This window comes from Triturus cristatus, chromosome 8 (assembly GCF_964204655.1).
Source record: "Triturus cristatus chromosome 8, aTriCri1.1, whole genome shotgun sequence".
Lineage (NCBI taxonomy): Eukaryota > Metazoa > Chordata > Amphibia > Caudata > Salamandridae > Triturus > Triturus cristatus.
The window spans coordinates 1,557,833,365-1,557,855,333 of record NC_140591.1 but is presented as its reverse complement, the minus strand read 5'-3'; the positions used below and the strand labels follow the sequence as shown (position 1 = coordinate 1,557,855,333).

The 21,969-nt window shown below is 46.9% G+C and overlaps 1 protein-coding gene across 1 annotated transcript in view; it reads left to right on the top strand.

The window, feature by feature from the left end:
- LOC146806138 (uncharacterized) overlaps positions 1–21,969 on the top strand; it is a 99,686-nt gene that overhangs the window by 67,706 nt on the left and 10,011 nt on the right. The window contains exon 9 of the mRNA XM_085623865.1: positions 270–299. Coding sequence (XP_085479991.1) covers positions 270–299 — 30 coding nt within the window. The remainder of the gene's footprint in view (positions 1–269; positions 300–21,969) is intronic.

The window sequence follows — 21,969 nt, the reverse complement described above, 5'->3', positions numbered from 1 at the left end:
AAAGGATCAACCTACTTTTCTTGCCTTGTGGATGCTAGGAACGCACATATGTTTTCGCGCATTTGAGCGCAATGATCTTTCATCAAATAATATCATATTAATGTATACCAAGGAGTTTAAACATTGGTGAAGAGATATATGTATCATTCATAACAGAAATGTGTTTGGTTGTATTTTCTGAGCAGAGAATCCGATTTTGGAGAAGTATTTTTATATGTGGTTTTAAATATATTTTACATTTTTGTTTGTCTACTGAATTGCTTTTCTAGACTCGCGGATCCTATGGAAAAAAAACAGAGGTGGGACACCTTTACAATCTTTTAACGATAATGAAAGACTGTATATCTTTTGTCCATTATTTTCTCAAAAAGGGTTTGATGAAAGGATTATGGTAATGCAAAATGTAAAATAAATGTAGTAGCCCATGATGGTTTTGTTTTTGTTAGATATGTAAATGTGTCTTTGAATGTGTGTGTTTGTGTTTGCTTATCTAAATACATATATAAATATATTGAGAGAGATGAGTGTGTGTGTATGTATTTGTGTGTGTGTGTATAACTATAGAGCTTCAAAGTCTTACCAGGTCCCATGCTCAACTGGCAGTGGTGCACTGTTGGTGTGATATTTAAATCAATATTGCAAGTTTCAATCTGATAATTAAAACGTGCACCCTAAGTTGCTTACCACCGATTTACACAAGTTGAAGGCCATGATAAAAAGTGTGTTCAAAGTGGGACTTGGGTGACTGGATGGAGTAGGATATTCATAAACCGTCTGTACAAGATCTAGTCTGTGTTTAGGAGAGGCATGACCACCTAATGGAATTGAGTGCCTTGAGGTTTAGGGTGTATGTAGTTGAGATCAATGCCAATTGGCTGCTTTGAAGAAGTGGACACTCACCTTAAATACTTCTGCACAAGGTGAAAACTGTATGTAGTAGGAACTTGAGTGTCTATAAAAGGACCCCCTGCTACTTATACCTATTCCAAAGTCAGGGAAATACAATTGTAAATAACAAATCCCTAGGCAATTAATGTTCTAATTTGCATTACATGACATAATTGCAACATGATACTGAAAAAGGCTAATTGATCACTTATAAATAATGTAAAAAAGACTTATATTGGTAAAAATGATCTACAAATGTATGATGCATCCTGCCAGTAATGTTTAGGCCTGGGCGGTGAACTCCGCTCACAGAGTTTGAGGAGTTTTCTACACTAAGTGCTCAATGAAACTTGCAGAGTGCAGAAAAAGTGCTCAAGTTGCCGCTCGGGTAGAAACTGCAGTTTGCATTGAACTCCGCCACTTGCAGAACTCCCCAGAGTTGTATTGCCCAGGCCTGGTAATGTTACATGGCAAAACTTAAAAACACAAAGAAAGAGAAGACATATGCTCCATTGAACAAATATCTCTCAATGAACAACTATAATCAAACAATTGTTTCATGTATATTGCTTCGACAATAGAAGTAATGTAGGAATAGTATTGCAGAATAAGTCAAATTAGTCATAAAATGAAAACCATGAATGTCTAAACATTTATCAAAAATCAATAATATATAAAAAAAAACAAGAGAAAAATGATGAAGTAACACATATATCCAAATAGAGAGACAGTCATGTGGCTTTGATCATGGATGGATTCTGTTGTGTCATGTCTAGGCGTGTTTAGGTAACAAAAGCACCTTCATCAGGCAAGCCACAGATAGCATGTCTAAAAAACAATTTGAACACTCCTTTCCTAAAGAAAACTATGCATTTGTCGTTCTGGACTTAACCCTTTCAAAATATATAATAAATATAGCTGGTGGGAAATCGATATCTATCCAATAATCTTTCTTGTGTTCATCAAAAATCAGATACCATCCTCTCCATTGTGTACATAATGTATACCACATGTGACTGCCCAGTAAAAAAGCCCAGAATTGCCACCTCCAAGTGACAACATAGCAATGCCATTTAGTGAACTTCACAGAAACACAACGTCACTGGATGATGTCATCAGTGATGTCATTTGACATGTCATCAGTGATGTCACTGACCATGTCATAAATTATGTAATATGTGACGTCATCAGCAGTGCATTGCGGCGGCGTGAGTTATAGTTAACTGAACTATCTATAACGCCGGTATTTCTATAGTTTTCTACAAGTGAAATGGCCAATTAACTATAAAGTTCCTGAAACCTATGGTTTTTCACAGATTTTCTATGGTTTTTTAAATGCTAATTTCTAATTATAACATGCCTGAAACCTATGGTTTTTTCAATGAATTTCTAAGGTTTTTTAAATGCTAATTTCTAACTATTACGTGCCTGAAACCTATGGTGCTTTCAGAGAATTTCAAAGGTTATTTAAATGAAAATTTGTAAGTCTAATGTACCTCAATCCTATGTTTATTTTATTTTCTATATATATATATATATATCCAAAGAACGCCCACTCGTGAAGAACAGGTAGAGGCCACTCGGGGGAGAACGTTAGAAGATCGTTAATGAATAACAGCGAGTGCATAATGCATTTCAGCCCTGCGGCCTTCCTCAGATGCTGCTGTTTGCAAGGGGTAACTCCACCCCCACCTTTGAATGTCCAGAAGCACTACCATTGGCGGAAGTCCGCTGAAACAAGGTCACGTGTTGGCAACTCCACTGCAGTTGTGCCACAACTACAGCTCCCAGAATGCTGTAGAACCGGGTAAGTGTTGCTGTGTAGTGATTAAATATAATAACCCCTATAAGTATAGGGAATAGTACTGGAACGGTGCGGAGTGTTTAAAATTATGAGTCCTTGCTTGGAAAATGTCACCGATCTTCCTCCGGTCCCCTTCAACGCTCCAGCCTCATTGCGCGTTTGCCGGCTGGTCCGTGAGACAGAGTTGCAATGAATCTGACTCCTCGTCAATGACAAGCTGTGGCACACAGCGGTCCAGGGTACAGGCATGCACAACAGGGCGGGCCGGAGTTATTCAATCCCTTGAATCAAAAGAAGCTGCACGCAGTGATGCCAGTATATATATATATATATATATATTTAAAAAAAATTGTGAATCATTTTTAGTTAGGAAAACTATAGTTAATCTTTTTTTTTAATATTATAGAGAAGTCGCACACCCTTCGCGCACCATACACAATGGCTGCGCGCATTCTGGTACCTATTTTGAAAAGTCGTGCTGGGGTCGCGACTTCAGTGTGATTTTTAAAGTATGAAATATCTTTAAATTAATTAGAAATAAAAGTTTTCCTTTAGCTGTTTGTCTAAATGTATAATAAAAGTATTTTTAAAGTATTATTTTCAATATAATTTTGACAAAAAATTATTTGATTATTATTGGATTCGGAGGTTAGGAGGGATGGCCATTTTTCTTGATCTGTTTTGCAAGATATTTTTGTCTAGTCAGGTGGACACCCTCCTCCGGGTGAGGTACGGCTTGGGGATTCTATTAAAAAGTGAATCCACATGCAGAAGCATCCATCAGAAGAACAAGTTACTTACCTTCTGTAATGCTTTTCCTGGTGGATACAGTATCTGCCTGTGGATTACTCACTGTCCCACCCGCCTCCCCGCTGTCCAACTGTTACTACCAAAAAGATGCTATTACTGTTTGGCATGAATGTTTTGAATATGTCTTAATCATGCGTTTGTTTTAATAGTGAGAAATGCTTGATCTGTTGCTATTTCTTTATGCTTGTATTGGTTACGCATTTGAATATATATATATATATATATATATATATATATATTATCTACTGGCGGTCGCCAGTAGATAGTTATAGTTAGGACCTATTTTCCATAGGAAATCCGCAACATTCTATTGAGAATATCTTTGGCGCTGGTTGATGAATCTTCGCGAAATTGTCCAAACTTTTGGCCAGCTCCGCTCCGCTCCTACCCTGAAATTTTCGTGGTGATTCGTCAAGCGGGGGCTGAGAAAAAAGGGGGGTCCCAAAACGCGTTTCCCCATGCAATTTCCCATAGGACCTGTTGTCGCAGCTACAGCCCGAACTGCTGAACGGAATTACACCAAATTTGGCAAGGAGGTAGTCCTCAGTTGAGACTCGTGCCACATGGGACTGTGGGAGGAGCAAGTCCTTAGGGCCCGCTTCAGTCACATTTTGGACAAACATGTCAAATCTTGGTATCGTTTTATAGATGATTTGTTCATAATCTGGAGAGGATCAGTAGCCTCAGCCAATGTATTCATTGAGGAAATTAATATAAACAATCTGAATCTTGAATTCACATCATCGATCAGCAATTCTTCTGTCAATTTTTTGGATGTAGAAGTGTTCATCAAGGATAGTCGCATTGAGACCAAACTACATCGCAAGGCTACGGCAGGTAACACTGTTCTGCATGCCTCCAGTCACCACCCAGACCATCTGGTGCGCAGTATCCAGTATGGAGAAATGCTGCGCATCAGACGGATCTGTAGCAGGGACACTGACTATGTAGAGGCCCAGCTGGAGAGCAGGCAACGATTTATTGACAGAGGTTACACTATTTCAGTGCTAGATACAGCAATAAAGAAAGCTAATTCTATTTCACGATCTACAGCACTAACAGGTAGCTCTGAACCTATGGCACTGCCCAAAGTTACCAATCCCATGTTTGAACCGCCAAGGCTAATTACCACCTACAATTGTCAACATAGTAAGGTGAGTGCTATTTTTAACAAAAACTGGCCACTGGTTCAAAATGATTCTGTAATTGGGGAGCTCTTGCCTAAAACCCCAAACATTACATTTCGTAGATCAAGGTCAATGAGTGACATGCTAGTACAGAGCAGTCCAGAGATCAGCACACAAAACTCTTGGTTACAGAGCTCAAAGGGGTTCTTTAAATGCGCCAGTTGCAAAGCTTGCAAACTGGGGCGTAACAGGACATCCTTCATGACTCCTTTTAGTGATGTTCCTGTTTTTATCTCAAATAAACTAACGTGCAAGACTGAATTTGCCGTTTATGTGCTGGAGTGTGCGTGTGGCCTGCAGTATGTTGGTAGCACCAAGCTGCAGGTTCACAAACGCATCCTCCAGCACATGCGGGCTATCAGCAATAATGATGCAGCCTACCCTGTCGCCAGACATTTTAAAGAGATCCATAACAGTTGCTTAGATTTTTTAAGCTACTTTGTGGTAGATTCAGTCCCACGGCTCCGTCGAGGAGGCGATCGGGAATCTCTGCTTAGACAGCTGGAGACTAGATATATCCTTATGTTGGATTGCAAAACACCCAACGGGCTTAACTCCAGTGAGGATCTCTTTACTTGTTTATAACAATAGTCAGCACCCTAGAGGTTAGTGGACAACTGTGTTTTACAACCAATGGCCTATTTGGATTCAGTTTCAATGCCCAATTGTGTCTTAACATAGTTTACTCCGTTTGACTATTGCGTTATATATGGCTGCACCATCTGAATCACCATCATCTGAGCTGCTCATGTAATATATAAAAACAATGTTTCTGTAAGAAAGTTTTTTATTATTACTATGTCTTTTCCCCTCCACCTTTTTTTATATTTAAATACTTCACTAATGCGTGATGGCTTTCTGGGCAGATTAGGCATGAGAAAAACATTTTTTTAGATTATCCATTACAGACCTAAATGTCACCTCAACGTTGATGAAACCTGCACTGTAACTATTGTTTTGCACTAAATAGTTGGCATTTGCACCTTAGCTTGTTAGATACCTTGATGACATTACCTCATTTTGAGGAGCTTCGATAACTTGTTGCTTTTTTGCACTTGCAGCCATTTGCACATCGCATTTTTTGCACATTTGCTTTTATTCGAACAGTGGAGCATTTTTGTATTAACAATATTCTGCCACTCGAATGATTGACCTACTGCCATTTACAGTCTGTGTTTACGAATGTTGCGGTATTTTGTAATTCTTGCCAAGCTAGCTATTTTGCACACGTAGTTACTCTGCACAATGTGAAATTTGTCAATCATTGTATTTTGGTTTCATTACTTTTTGGAGCTTTATCTTGTATTTTACATTTATATGTCTTTTATGTCTATTGGCCCAGTTATCACGTGTTTTAGTCACTGGCACTTTAAATAATCTGGCTTGTACTGCAGGCGTCATGTGATCAAGGCTTCCGTGTTGAGGCCGAAACGCGTCATGGTGGTACGTGTTGCACTTACCGATTAAAATTTCTTCACGCACTGAATTACTTGAGTCCTGTTTCGTCCTTCCAGAAGATGTGTCAGCAGAGGCGAAGTTCCTTATATATATATATATATATATATATATATATATTTAAAAAAATTGTGAATAATTTTTAGTAGGAAAACTATAGTCAATCTTTTTTTTTTAATATTATAGAGAAGTCGCGCACCCTTCGCGCACCGTACACAATGGCTGCGCGCATGCTGGTACCTATTTTGAAAAGTCGTGCTGGGGTCGCGACTTCAGTGTGATTTGTAAAGTATGAAATATCTTTAAATTAATTAGAAATAAAAGTTTTCCTTTAGCTGTCTAAATATATATTAAAAATATTTTTAAAGTATTATTTTCAATATCATTTTGACAAAAAATTATTTGATTATTATTGGATTCGGAGGTTAGGAGGGATGGCCATTTTTCTTGATCTGTTTTGCAAGATATTTTTGTCTAGTCGGGTGGACACCCTCCTCTGGGTGAGGTACGGCTTGGGGATTCTATTAAAAAGTGAATCCACATGCAGAAGCATCCATCAGAAGAACAAGTTACTTACCTTCTGTAACGCTTTTTCTGGTGGATACAGTATCTGCCTGTGGATTACTCACTGTCCCACCCCCCTCCCCGCTGTCCAACTGTTACTACCAAAAAGATGCTATTACTGTTTGGCATGAATGTTTTGAATATGTCTTAATCGTGCGTTTGTTTTAATAGTGAGAAATGCTTGATCGGTTGCTATTTCTTTATGCTTGTATTGGTTACGCATTTGAATATATATATATATATATATATATATATATGAAAGACCAATCCCATTTCAAGAAATGGGTCCGACACATGCTCCATGGCAAAGGAAACTTTATTGCAGCGAAGGCTTCGTTGTTAGTTAAAATAGCGAAATGCTAGGGCAGACGCGTTTCAGCCTTACGGCTTTCTTCAGTGCCCGCTCCACTATCTCAATGTTTACCAACTGGAGGCTCGTTGATAGTCTAAGTAGATTCTCGTTGATTGGAGCAATTTACTGGCCCAACCCCCTTGGTTTCCGCCTCCATAATCCCATAGTAGTCCATCTCGGGGTTTACATGCCCTCCACTGTGAAGTCCAGATACAATGATCGGTGTCTTCAAAACACCAAGTGATGTCCCAAACGACTGTTTGGCTGTGAAAAACACTTATGCCCCGGCAGACCAACCAGAGTGCAAGGATGAAATTGCATCTTTAGCCACTTCCAAGCAGTGGACCGCTACTGACCGCTGCTTGCTCTCTCCTCCAACAGTTCAGACTCCGGTGAGTATATCCAACCATCAGAGGGGGTGACGCGCTGTGCCTTCTAAACACCACACCACAACGCAAACTTGCGCGTCACTCCAGACCGAGAGGCGTGCCGGGTAAGACGGTTGTTTGCAGTCCGTCTAAAACATGAAAGACCAATCCCATTTCAAGAAATGGGTCCGACACATGCTCCATGGCAAAGGAAACTTTATTGCAGCGAAGGCTTCGTTGTTAGTTAAAATAGCGAAACGCTAGGGCAGACGCGTTTCAGCCTTACGGCTTTCTTCATATATATATATATATATATATATATATATATATATATATTATCTACTGGCGGTCGCCAGTAGATAGTTATAGTTAGTACCTATTTTCCATAGGAAATCCGCAACATTCTATTGGGAATATCTTTTTTTTTTTTTTCTTTTTTTTTTTTTTTTAACTTTGTTTATTGAATTTTGTATCAAAACAATACAGTCACACAGTAATCATAAGCAAACTTCAGTGGCATTTCAAGGTCTGAATCATTACAGCAGTATATTCGATGTATGGTCGGGGGGAGCGGGAACAGCAAAACATAAATTATCATGAGTCTTGGCGCAGGGACCCTGGGCATGAACATCTGGCAGCAGAGCCACACACAAGTCAAGTGAACAATGTAGTCCTGGGAGGTTCTTTAGTGGACCTCCCCCATGCAGTATACCTTTCCCAGGGCGTGACCGTCATCCTTAAAACACGTGCAACAGGTATGCAGCCTAATCATCACGGCCCGGGAATCATGGAAGAAAGAGCAGAGTGGCCACTTAGGGAGAGGAGGAAGCCCGGGGACACATGAACAGAACCCCCGCCCCCACAGCATCGCAACAGCTCAACCGTCCCCCTGCTCAAGGTGTGCGTCATGAGCAGCAGAAGCAACGCCGTCATGGGCCAGGGAGGGGGCGTCCCCCGACAGGGCTCCCGGGTATTGCAGTAGGTAACATTGTAGTGGGCCCCAAATATCGGCGGGGCGGGATCGAGCCGGGAGCAGGTCGGAGTATGTCAGTATCTGCTCTTGGCAGTAGACAAGGTCTACAAGCCATTCCTTAAATTTCGGAGCCCTCCCCCTACCCCACTGGCATGCTATCCGCCGCTTCGCCAACATCAGCGCCGCCGTGACAAATCTGCGGCTCGCCCGCGGAATGTGTTTGGTATACCCCAATAGCGCCTGCACCGGGTCGGGCTCGAGGAGTAGGTCCACCATCTGTGAGACAGCGGAAAACACTTGGGTCCAGTAGGTCTGAATTGCGGGGCAATCCCAGGATAAGTGCAGGAAGTCTGCATGTGGGGCGTGACACCTCTCGCAGTTGTCCGAGTCCTGCAGTTTAAATTTGTATTTGGTGACCGGTGTGCAGTACAGGCGGTTCAGGAACTTAAAGTGTATGATACGGTGTCTGCTGCTCGCAGAAATTTGCTCTGTCTGTATGCAACAGTATGACCACCTGTCATCTCCCAGCTCTAGCCCCAACTCCCGCTCCCACTCCCCACGAGCCCGTGAGGCGTCTAGTGCAGCGTCAGATCGAACTGTGTGGTATAGGATGGAGACCAGGTGGGAGGGCGAGGACGCCTGTAAGACTCTGTGCAATGGGTCAGTGATTTCGGGTTCCACAGGAAATGTCTGCAATATGGACCGCATTCCATGCCTTAGTCTCATGTAGGTGAATAGCTCCAAAGGGGTAGGCGCGTACCCGTCGAAGAAGTGTTCCCGATCGCGGAAGCGCCCAGCTAAGAACAGGTCACCCCACCTCTGAATCCCCAATTTGCGGATCAAGTCTTGAAACAATCTTTCCTGTAGAAGGGGCAGCTGCGGGTGGTAGGCAATGGGGAGAAGGGGCGAGTACAAGAACGAGCTCGCAACTCGCTTAGATATCTCCAGCCATGCCCGCACCGTACCCTGCAATGCGCTATAATCCGAGGTATTATGAGGGAGAGTACTATGCAGAAGGCCGTGCAGAGGCAGAGGAGCCGCCAGCCAGTCCTCCGCAGCGAGTTGGGGCATAAATGCAATGGGGTGGAACCAGTAAAATGCATAGTGCGCTTGAGCGCAATAGTAATACAACTCCAGGTCCGGTATGTCCAAACCCCCCCGGGAGTAGGGAGAGGTCATCACCTCCCACTTCAGCCGAGGTCTCTTCCCACCCCAGACAAGCCGAATCAATTCCGAGCGCAGGCGATTGAAAAAATGCCGACCCGGTGGGAAGGGAATGTTCATAAACAGATATAAAAGTCGAGGGAGCACCACCATCTTAATCAAGGCAGCACGTCCTGCCATCAAAAGGGGGAGCGCGATCCAGCGGTCCACACAGGAGGAGACCTGTGTCAACGCCGTACCGTAATTGGAGCGCATCAGTTCTTCCCTGTCACGAGATATCCTGATGCCGAGATATTTTACGTCAGACTCACACCATTCTATGGGATAGTCAAGTGAGAACTTCCGACATCCATCCGTCAAATGGAGGATCTGAGACTTTGACCAATTGATTTGCACGCCAGACATTTCACCGTACGTGATGAATTCCCGGAGTAGCGGGTTCAGGTTATTTTGGGGGTCCCGCACATACAAAGTAATGTCATCTGCGTAGAGCGACAGCAGAAGCTGCCTCTGCTCGCAGATCAGCGCCCGATGTTGATGACGCTGTCGCAACCGCGAAGCAAGGGGCTCGAACGCCAATGCGAACAAGAGCGGGGATAAGGGGCACCCCTGCCTGGTCCCTCGGGCGATACCAAAGGGCTCCGACGTCCTACCATTGATCAATACCCTGGCGCGGGGGCCTCCGTAAAGGATAGCTATCCAGCCCAGGAAAACCAGGGGGAAACCCATACTAGTCAGCACCGCCACCAGGTAATCCCACTCCAGGGAGTCGAACGCTTTTGTCGCGTCCAAAAAGACGGCCGCCATCTGGAGGCTGGGGTCAACGTTCTGCAGAGTGGCGAACAGCGTGCGCAGGTTGTGCGACGTCGCCCTGCCCGGTATGAAACCCGACTGATCCGGGAGTACTAGCCCCTGCATAAGGAGCGTCAACCGGTTAGCCAGAGTTTTAGAGAGGATCTTTACGTCACAGTTAAGGAGGGATAGGGGCCGGTAGGAGTCAGGGGAGGCCGCCGGTTTACCCGGCTCGAAAAGGGAGGTAATCAATGCCTCTCTCATGGTAGGGGGGAGCTGTCCCAGCGTGTGGGCCTCCTCAAACACCTCTTTCAAGATCGGGGCAAGGATATCTATGTAAGACTTATAAAACTCGATCGGGAGCCCGTCGAGTCCAGGGGCTTTCCCCGAGGCCATTTGCATGATGGCCTCACGGATTTCGTCAATCCCAAGCGGTGCCATGAGGAACTTCCTCTGCTTATCAGATAGCCATCCCAATGTGGTCTCCCCCAAATAGGGAGCCAGCTCCGGCGGTTCCGCGTGAGCGGAGGAGTATAGGTCAGTATAATGAGCAACAAATGTTTGCATGATGGACCGGGTGTCCCTGTGGAGCTCCCCCGACCCATCCTGGATTTCAAAGATTTGGTTGTTAAAACGGGGCGGCCGGATTGCCCAAGCTAGGTATTTACCCGGGCGCTCCCCCTCCCCGTACCTACGAGCCTGAAAGTATTTCCCCCTGAACCGGACCTCTCTGTCCGCTGTTTCTTCATAGTCGGTCAGTAGTTCCCGAAAGCGGGCCTGAGCCCCAGCATCAGTATGAAACGTGGGGGCAGTCTCCAAGTCTTTCAGGTCAGTCTCGAGTTTACAAAGGGTGCTACGTAAAACCTTGAGGACCCCCACACCCTTCGAGATGCACAGTCCTCTAATCGTGACTTTAAAAGCCTCCCACACCACGGCAACACTATCCACCGTGCCACCGTTGCGCTGGAAGAAGCTCTCAATTTCCTGTGCTATTTCGGATCTGAAGACGTCGTCCAGCAGGGCAGTGGGCTGCAGTCTCCACGACATCGGGGAACCGGCGAGGTCAGTCAAGGCAATGCTCAGCAGGACCGGGGCGTGATCGGAGTACGTGCGAGCGAGGTGTTTTACCCAGCCTATCGTGGGAGCAAGCCCCGGGGAAACTAGGATATAGTCCAGTCTCGCCCACGTGGAGTGCGCGGCAGTCCAGTGCGTGCCCTCCCTTGTCACCGGGTGCCTAGAACGCCACGTGTCCAGTAGATGACGCTCAGTAAGAAGGTCATGCACATATGCCTGCGAGCGAGAGTAGTGGTGTGGGTTCGGATTCGACCTATCACTCTCGGGGTCAACAGCTATGTTAAAGTCACCCCCCCACACTAGGTAAGTGGAACCGACATGCAGAATCTCTCCCCATAGCGTTTGAAGACAAGATGGATCATCAATGTTGGGACCATAATAGCATACCAAAGTGAGCGTATCCATGCCCATGCGCCCCCAGACAATACAATACCTGCCCTCCCGATCCATCCGCTCGCCCATGTGCACAAACGGGGTATGTTTCCTAATGAGGATGGCCACCCCACGCGAATAGGAGGAGTAAGAGGAGAAGGTACGGTGCGCAGCCCAGCGCGAGGCAAATAGCACCGGCCTGGAGGGATCTAGGTGCGTCTCCTGAAGAAAGGCCACTCCTATGTGATGCCTGTCTAGGTATGCCAGGACGTGCCTGCGCTTTCTGTGGTCCCCCAAGCCCCTCACATTCCAGGATAAAAAGTTAAGCTGCCCAGTAGAGTCCCTATGTGTCTGCGGATCACTCATGGGAAACCAAAAGACTCACACCCAGCAATACAATGCAAACGCCGCCCCCCGACCCATGTGAAGAAGACCATGCCAGCAGCGCCACATCCCATACATACTGAACAAACATAGCAAATCCCCAACTCCCCCCCTCCCCCCACCCACAGCAGCATCCCAAACATGCTATCTGGACATACCCCCTCCCCCCCACCCCCGAACGAACTCCGTCCATAGCCAAGGCCATAGTGGAGCAACATGGAAACTTAAAGTCAAATGGGTAATACCCTTGGGAGGACAGTCTAGGTGAATACACAGTAACCCCTCGATCCAGAAGAGTGCGCCCCGCCCGTGGGCCGGACCCTCCCCATGGTCAAAAAGGGTGCCCAGCAAGACGATGAATTCCTGAGAGTCTAGTGCAAGCCAAAGAGTTTCTGAACTCCGCCAGCAGCCCCTCACAGTGGACAAAGCCGGGTCCATGGGTCACTGTATCAAGTTCCACAATAGCAAATACGCGCAACACCTTACCAGCTGACAGGCCACAGTCTCAAAATCGACAGGTCAACAATCCAGTCCCATCATTCTGATGCCGGCGATGAGGGGCAGTCCTGATCACGTTTCTTGAGTCGCTTCAAAAACTCCTCCGCCTGTTGGGGTTTAGTGCAAAAAATTTGTTTCCCTTGATGCGTGATGCGCAGGCGGGCCGGGTAAAGAAGCGCATAGTCAACTTGTGCAGCGCGCAGTTTATGCTTGACCTGGACAAATTTCTTCCGTTCCTCCTGAACCACCGGGGTGAAGTCCGGGAAAATGGTGAAGGTAGTGCCACCATAGGATAGGTTCTTCTTCTCCCTCGCCGTCCGAAGCGCGACATCTCGGTCACGGAAGTTCAGCAGGCGTGCGATAATAGGGCGAGGGGGAGCCCCCGGCGGTGGTCTCAGGGCCAGAGATCTGTGTGCCCTTTCCACTATGAACTGGGGAGATAGGGAGTCCGTGCCCACCACCTCACGCAGGAGACCCTCCACATAGTCCTCCATCTTGCCCGTGTGGGTCGATTCCGGAATGCCAATTATACGGATATTGTTCCTCCGACTACGCGCTTCCAAGTCTTCGTTTTTGGCTGCTATTGCATGGAGGACTTTGTCCATGCGCGCCACTGTGGCGGACAGTTCCGTTGTGCGATCTTCGGTGTCCGAGATACGCCTCTCCGTTTCCGTGAGGCGTTCGCCATGGCTGTCAACCTTATGTACAATCGAGTCCATGCGGGATTGCATGGAATCCATTTTGTCAACTATGGTCGCTAGACTTTGCCTCATGTCCAGCAATATGGACTTGACATCATCACCCGGCGGGGCCTCCACCGGCATCGACCCCGTCGCAGCGGCCTCCGGCTGCGACCTGGTCTGCTTCTTGGACTCAAAAGTAAGGCGAGACTGACGGCTGTCCGGCTTCCCCATGGCGGCGCCACCAGGCTGCCCGCAGCAGGATCGGGGGGGACGCCCGGGTGGGCCCCGGGGGCAAGCAGCAAAGGAGGGGGGGAGCGGCAGCTTAGGGGAGAGGGGGAGCGTCCAGATCTTACAGCAGGTCACAGTATCCACCACCAGCACCTCGTGCAACCCCCTCCACCTGCCACGCAGGACCCCGCTGGGGACCAGCCGCCGCCCCCGGGGCCGACCGCGACCCCACAAGCACACCTCTCACCTCCACGGCCAGTAGCCACTCTCCTTGAGCGAACGGGATGACTCCTGCGCGGATCGCCAGCAGAAAGGAGCCAGGTAGATGGGGGCAAAGAGGATCCAAGTCGGGGCCCCACACGCAGGCCCCGCAATCGTGAGCGCGCCAGGCAGGGGGAGACAGCATGCACCTCCGTCTAGCACCCTCGGGTCGATGGCTACCTTCTCTGTCTCGTCTCTCCCCAGCGTAGGCCTCACAACGGAGGCCCCGGCGCAGGAGGGCCAGCGGTCAGCGCACTAGGCAACAGTCTCTCCGGGCCCCGCACCTCCTCCGATCTGCCCCTCCGTCGGACGCGTAATCGTCCCCAGTGGGCAAGCAGCAAGGTAGCAGCCGGGGGGGGATCCGCGCAGGCTGGTACGAGCGGGGCGGCACCACGCCGCAGTAAGGATCCGGCGCGAGCAGGGAAGGCGGCCACCTCAGCTGCGACCTCGGCCGGGCGCGCCACTCACCAGCGCCCGCGCCCGTTGTGCATCACGCTGTAATCCAGTCCGTCCTCTCGCCCCCGGTCGGGGGTATCCAGCGTGGGCCACAGCGACCCCCAGCAGACCCCCGCAGCCGTGGATCCGGAGGCGAGGCCTGTCACCCACGTGGGACGCACCGGCCTCGCGTCGCAGCAGCCTCCCGGACACAGCTCCAGCGAGATGTCCTTCACAGCCGGCACAGCCCGCAGCGGCTCCACAGTCCAATATCGCCGGGTCACCAGGGATAAGACAGCGCTCAGACCGCGGTAGAGATGTCGGTCCGCCCACACAGGCCCGTGTGGGCAGTAAAATGCGACTTTCAGGAAGGATTTTTAAGGATTTCTTCGCTGGGCTGCGGGAGCTTCACCCGAAGGCAGCCATTCCGCTGTGCGCCACCTAGCGCCCCCTCTATTGGGAATATCTTTGGCGCCGGTTGATGAATCTTCGCGAAATTGTCCAAACTTTTGGCCCGCTCCGCTCCGCTCCTACCCTGAAAGTTTCGTGGTGATTCGTCAAGCGGTGGCTGAGAAAAAAGGGGGGTCCCAAAACGCATTTTCCCCATGCAATTTCCCATAGGACCTGTTGTCGCAGCTACAGCCCGAACTGCTGAACGGAATTACACCAAATTTGGCAAGGAGGTAGTCCTCAGTTGAGACTCGTGCCTTTTGCTTAAATGGTGTAAATCCGTTCAGTACTTCCTGAGAAAATTAGAGTTAAATGTTAGTGATATCTATGGCCAGGGAGGATCCACCCACCCCGAACCCTCCCGAGCACGAGCTGAACGCTAATTGGCTGCCAACACTCTGAATCAGGAAGTGTTGGCAGCCACCTTGGGCCTCACTGTGACCCCCTAGGCCTGCGAGATTCGCGCACCCAGCGTGAATTTCGGCGAAAAATATTAAAAAAAGAAGCACGGGGCTCCCGTGCTTCTTTGGTACTTGGCCCCCGGGGGGGACAAATCCTGGGGGCAGAAATAAAAAAGTGTGGGGGGGTCCCCGCCACCCACCGGGGCTCAGAAATACTATATGGGGGGGCTCACGGCCCCCCATCCCCGGGGACCACCACCCCCCGGGGCTTATAGAAAATGGGTGGGGTGCTCGCAGCCCCCCAGCCCCGGGGACCGCCACCCCCCAGGGCTTGAAAGTATTTGCGATGGGGGGGCTCTCAGGCCCCCCCAGCCCCGGGGACCGCCACCCCCCAGGGCAACTTGTACGTGTGAGAGGGGGGCCACGCGGCCCCCCTCTTGGAGCCAATGATGGCCCTGGGAAACGCCACGCCCCAGGGCCGGCTCCTGCAGTGTCCCGGGGTGCCCACCCCCGGGACACTGCTGTTTGCAATGACAGCGCGGGAGCCTCGCGGCTCCCACCCTGTCATTGCAAACTGCTTTGCTTCATTGAAGCGAGAGCAGGGAAACCTGCTCTCGCTTCAATGAAGCAAAGCTGATTGCTTTTCCACATGGGGAGCAGCATGTTAGCTGCTTCCCATGTAGAAAAGCAATGCCGGCAGAAAAGATAGGGCCGGAGTCCACGCCCCCTCCTTACACCACTTGGCAAACATGCCCCCTGGCGCGTTTGCAGAGGGGGAACTAATTCCCCTTGAATACTGGGGGTCCCTGGGGGCCAACTAGCCCACCAGGAACCTCCAGTATGCACCAGGGGGCTGCGTTGCAGAGAGGTGTAATGAGGTCACACCCCTTTTTACACCTCTCTGCAACGCAGCTCCGTGGAGCTTACTGGAGGTACCTGGTGGCCTAGTTGGCTGCTAGGGGATCTCAGGATTTAAGGGGACTTAATCCCCCAACTTAAAATGTGCCACGGGCGCGTTTGAACAGTGGTGAAGGTAGGGGGCGGGGCCTGAGGTGATGCTGTGCACACACGCCCTGTGGCGCATAATTTTAAGTTGGGGAATTCATTCCTCTTCAATCGAGAGGTCCCCTAGGGGTCAACTAGCCCACCAGGTACCTCCAGTAAGCGCCACGGAGCTGCGTTGCAGAGTGTTGCAAAAAGGGGCGTGGCCTCTGAACACCGCTCTGCAACACAGCTCCCTGACACATACTGGAGATACCTGGTGGGCTAGTTGGCCCCCAGGGGACCGCAGGATTGAAGAGGAATTAATTCCCTAACTTAAAACGCGCCACAGGGCATGTTTGCACATGTCACCTCAGGCCCCGCCCCCTTCCTTTACATTGTACAAATATTCCTCTAAAATCAGCAGAACTACGAATTCCGATTTACTCACCTGTTATCAGGAGAGAACCCAGGGCTGCATCTTTTAGCCCAGCACTGACCCTGAAAAATAATTCTAAGCGTATTTACCAGTAACTTGTATTTCCTTCCATAGGAATCCATTGTGTGGTTTTCAGCAGGAAATTTTCCAAGTGTCCATTTTTGAAGCGTACAAATATTACTCTGAAATCAGCCGAATTACGAAATCCGATTTACTCACCTGTAATCAGGAGAGGACCCAGTGCTGCATCTTTTAGCACAGCACTGACCCTGAAAAGTAATTCTAAGCGTACTTACCAGTAACTTGTATTTCCTTTCCATAGGAATCCATTGCCTGGTTTTCACCAGAAAATTTTCGAAGTGTCCATTTTTGAAACGTACAAATATTCCTCTAAAATCAGCCGAACTACGAATTCCGATTTACTCACCTGTAATCAGGAGAGAACCCAGTGCTGCATCTTTTAGCACAGCACTGACCCTGAAAAGTAATTCTAAGCGTACTTACCAGTAACTTGTATTTTCTTCCATAGGAATCCATTGTGTGATTTTCAGCAGAAAATTTTCTAAGCGTCAATTTTGAAACGTACAAATATTCCTCTAAAATCAGCCGAACTACGAATTCCGATCTACTCACCTGTTATCAGGAGAGAACCCAGGGCTGCATCTTTTAGCCCAGCACTGACCCTGATGAGTAATTTTAAGCGTACTTACCAGTAACTTGTATTTCCTTCCATAGGAATCCATTGTGTGGTTTTCACCAGAAAATTTTCGAAGTGTCCATTTTTGAAACGTAGAAATATTCCTCAAAAATCAGCCGAACTACGAATTCCGATTTACTCACCTGTAATCAGAAGAGGACCCGGTGCTTCATCTTTTAGCCCAGCACAGACCCTGAAAAGTAATTCTAAGCGTACTTACCAGTAACTTGTATTTTCTTCCATAGGAATCCATTGTGTGGTTTTCACCAGAAAATTTTCAGTGTCCATTTTTGAAATGTACAAATATTCCTCTAAAATCAGCCGAACTACGAATTCCGATTTACTCACCTGTTATCAGGAGCGAACCCAGGGCTGCATCTTTTAGCCCAGCACTGACCCGGAAGAGTAATTCTAAGCGTACTTACCAGTAACTTGTATTTCTTTCCATAGGAATCCATTGTGTGGTTTTCACCAGAAAAGTTTCTAAGTGTCTATTTTCACAAACTAAAAATATTCCTAAAAAATCGTCTTTATGACTTAAACACATTCTTTCAACTGTTTACAGGAGGTTGGCCAGTGCTGGATACAGGATCCACCACTGTGTAAGAAAAAGTAATGATAACACTACTTACCTGCTAAGTGAATTTTCTGCCATAGGATAACATTGGTGATTCTATGTGAAAACATTTCTAAGTGTCAACTTTTAAAATACAATAATATTCCTTAAAAATAACTACTGTAATCAAAGATCTTTTACTCAACTGTTTACAGGAGATGTCCAAGGACTGAATCAAGGATCCAGTCCTGTGGTTAGAAAAGTAAAACATAAAGTAACTAATTGCATTTCACTAGAAATTCACATTGAGCTCAATGTTGCTTTGTGTTTGAAATTGTGTTGCCCATTGCAACAACTGTAACTACTGTACTTAAAAGTCTGTTGCCTATTTGCCAAGTATTTAAACTAAAGTAATTCATTCTGAGCAAGTATATTTTGTATTGTAATGTATAATGTAATTCTAATGTAATTAAAAAAATATATATAAAAATAAATAGTTTAAAAAATATAGTAAATCAGTATAAAAAAAATCAGTATAACATTTAATACATTCAAAATTGTCATTTACAAAACCTTTGAAATTCACTGAAAAAACCATAGGTTTCAGGCCTGATATTGTTAGGAATTAGCATTTAAAAAACCTTTGAAATTAATTGAAGAAACCATAGGTTTCAGGGGCGTTATAGTTAGGAATTGGCATTTAAAAAACCTTAGAAATTCACTGAAAAAACCATAGGTTTCAGGGGCGTTATAGTTAGCTGGACATGTCCCTCGTACAAAACCCTAGAAATTCCCCTGTTATAGTTAGTTCGGCTAATGATGTCACATATTACATCACTCATGACATGGTCAGTGACGTCACTGATGACATCACTGATGACATCTGAAATGACATCACTGATGACATCACTGATGATGTCATCCAGTGAGTGTGTGTTTCTGTAAATGTTAAATATGTTTAATATATATATATATAGGGAAAAACCTATGGAAGAATGAGTGGGTGTATAAGTGTGTGAATGGATGATTTAGTAGGTGCGTGACTGACTCTATAAGTGAGTCATTAAACGTATCTTACTCCAGACTAGTGACTAAACTGTGTGAATGTCTGTATCTGTCTGTTGGTGTATAAGCGGCTGCATGGTTTTGTGAATAGCTATATGAGAGTTTCTATGGGTTATTGATTGGTTGTCTGAGTATCTGGGTGCCTGAGTGTTTGTGTGGGTGGAGTGGCTGTATGGATGAGTGTGTGCTTGTATCAGTGATTGTATAAGAGCGTAAGAATGTGGTACTATTTTTATGAGTAAGTGAACTTGTGTGTGTATAACTGCATAGGTGAGTAAATGGGAGTGTGATTAATTATTTGCATGACTGACTAGGTGTGAGAGTACCTCTATGGATGATTGGTGGTGTGTAAGTGTCTATGTAGGTGTATAAATGCATATGATAGTCCTGTACTGAGTGACTGTACAGGTGAGTGAGTGGATGTGTGTGTAGATCTAAGAGTCAATGAGTGGGTATGTAGTTATTGGTATTGGAGTATCTATGGTTTTGAGAATGGACGTCTGAAATTTTGATTGAGTATATCAAAGGGTGTGAGAAGATGCACTAATTTATCACATGGATGACATCATCAGTGATGTCATCAGTGATGTCATTTCAGATGTGATCAGTGATGTCATCAGTGATGTCACTGACCATGTCATGAGTGATGTAATATGTGACGTCATCAGCAGTGCATTGCGGGGGCGCGAGTTATAGTTAGCTGAACTAACTATAATGGGGGAATTGTACAAGGGAAATGTCCAGCTAACTATAATGTCCCTGAAACCTATGGTTTTTTCAGTGAATTTCTAAGGTTTTTTAAATGCCAATTCCTAACTATAACGCCCCTGAAACCTATGGTTTTTTCAGTGAATATATATATATATATGTTACCTACTGGCGGTCGCCAGGAGGTAGTTATAGTTAGGACCTATTATACATAGGAAATCCGCAACATTCTATTTTGAATAACTTTGGCGCCGGTTGACGGATCTTCACAAAATTTTCAAAACTGATGGGGCCCTCCGGTCTGCTCCTATCCTGAAAGTCTCGGGGTGATTCGTTAAGCGGGGGCCGAGAAAAAAGGGGGATCCCAAAACGTGTTTTCCCCATGCAGTTTTCCATAGGAACCATTAATCGCAGCTACAGCCCAAACTGCTGAACGGAATTACACGAAATTTGGCAAAGAAGTAGCCCTTGGTTCACACTTGTGCCTTTTGGTTAAATGGTGTAAATCCGTTCAGTAGCTGTTGAGAAAATCAAAAGTAAAATCATAGATATATCTGGGCGGAGCCTAACCACACATCTCATCGTAAGATCTGATTGGCTATCAGCACTTCATCCAAGAAGTGTTGGCAGCCATCTTGGGACCAATATACATGATAGCACCTCATTAAAAAGCATTGCAGTTAATAGAAGTTTTTAAGACTTTAGTTACATTGTAAAGTGCTTGCCATAAATGAAAACATGAAAGTGTTCGCAGGCCCAGACAACCGCCAGACTCTCTTTCTCTGGTTGAGAATACGCCTTTTCAGTGTCTGACAAGATGCGACTCGCATAAGCCACAATGTGGCGCTGATCCTCCTCTCTGTCATATTGAGCCAGAATCGCCCCTAGACCCACCGGGCTGGCATCTACGGTTATTTCCGTCTTCCGTTTGGGGTCAAAGTATGCCAGATTGTCGGCCGCCTCAACGGCCCGTTTGATGTCCTGGAAGGCCTGCTCACACTGACGGGTCCAGTCGAAAGGTTGTCCCTGCTTTGTGAGAGTTTAAAGTGAATGACTAATTGTGGCATAGTCCTTGATGTACCTGGCACAATAACTGGCCATGCCCTGAAAGGAACGGACATCACTGACATCTTGAGGGCTCTTGGTATCGTTTAAGGCCATCACTTTTTCAGGGTCAGGTTTCATCCCTGCTCCAGAGAACACATGTCCAAAAAACTTGAGTGTGGATCGATGGAATTCGCACTTCTCTTTGTTCAATGTCAGGTGGGCATCCAAGAGGCCATGGCATACTCGATCAAGAGCCTTGTCATGTTCTTGGACGTTGGACCCGTACACAAGGATGTCGTCGCTGTAGTTCAGCGTATTAGGTATATGGCATATGGTTTGACGTTTCGCCTCCTGAAAGATATCCGCAGCGGAAGAGATGCCAAAGCTTAACCGTTTATATCGAGACAAACCCAGGTGTGTCACAAAAGTCGTTATGTACCTTGACCTTTCATGCAGCTCCAGCTGATGATAGCCCTTGTTTAAGTCCAGTTTCGAGAACACCCTGGCCCCATTTAGCGCAGCAATCATATCACTTAAGTGAGGCCCAGGATGTCGTTCCCGTTCAATAGTGGTGTTAGGAAGCCGCATGTCTACGCACAGCCGCACTTTTTCAGACGCACCCTTCTTGGGCACTATGACTACGGGTGACACCCATGGGGTGGGGCCGTCAGTCCGTTTAATAATGTCTGAGGCAAGCAGTTCTTGAAGCTCATCCTCCACCGCCTGCTGAAGGTGGTACGGTACTCGCCGGGGATGTTGAGCGACAGGTCGGATCTGCTCATTGATGTGAAGCTGAACCTGACATCTATTCATCCTTCCCAACCCGTTGAACAGCTTGGGGAATTTGTGTAATATGTCTTGATCACCACTGACCCGGTATAAGATCTCAACCAACCGAAGTCGCTCGGCCGTTGGTAGGCTGAGAAGGCAGTCAGCTTCCGGGCCATCAATCACATGTATGACAGCTGACACCAACTTGTTCTGATGTCGAAGAGTGGTTAGAAATGTCCCTAGACAGGGGAGCGGTTTCTTTGACATCCAGGTGAATACCCGGACGTACGCCGGGCACAAAGGAGGTGGTGACTTCATCTTTTTGTACTCCGTTACCGGGATGTAATTCAATGATGCTCCACTGTCCAGGACAAACTGAGTGTCATGATTACCCACACTGATGTTCAGTCTCGGGTATGTCTTTAATTGATCCGGATCTGCGACCATGCTGGCAAATTCAACCGTGTACTCCGATTCACACGACCCTGATCGCGAGTCCTGGGATGGTGACCTTCCCGCCCAGCAAGATCTCCTCGACTCCCTCCTGGAATGTGATGAAGTG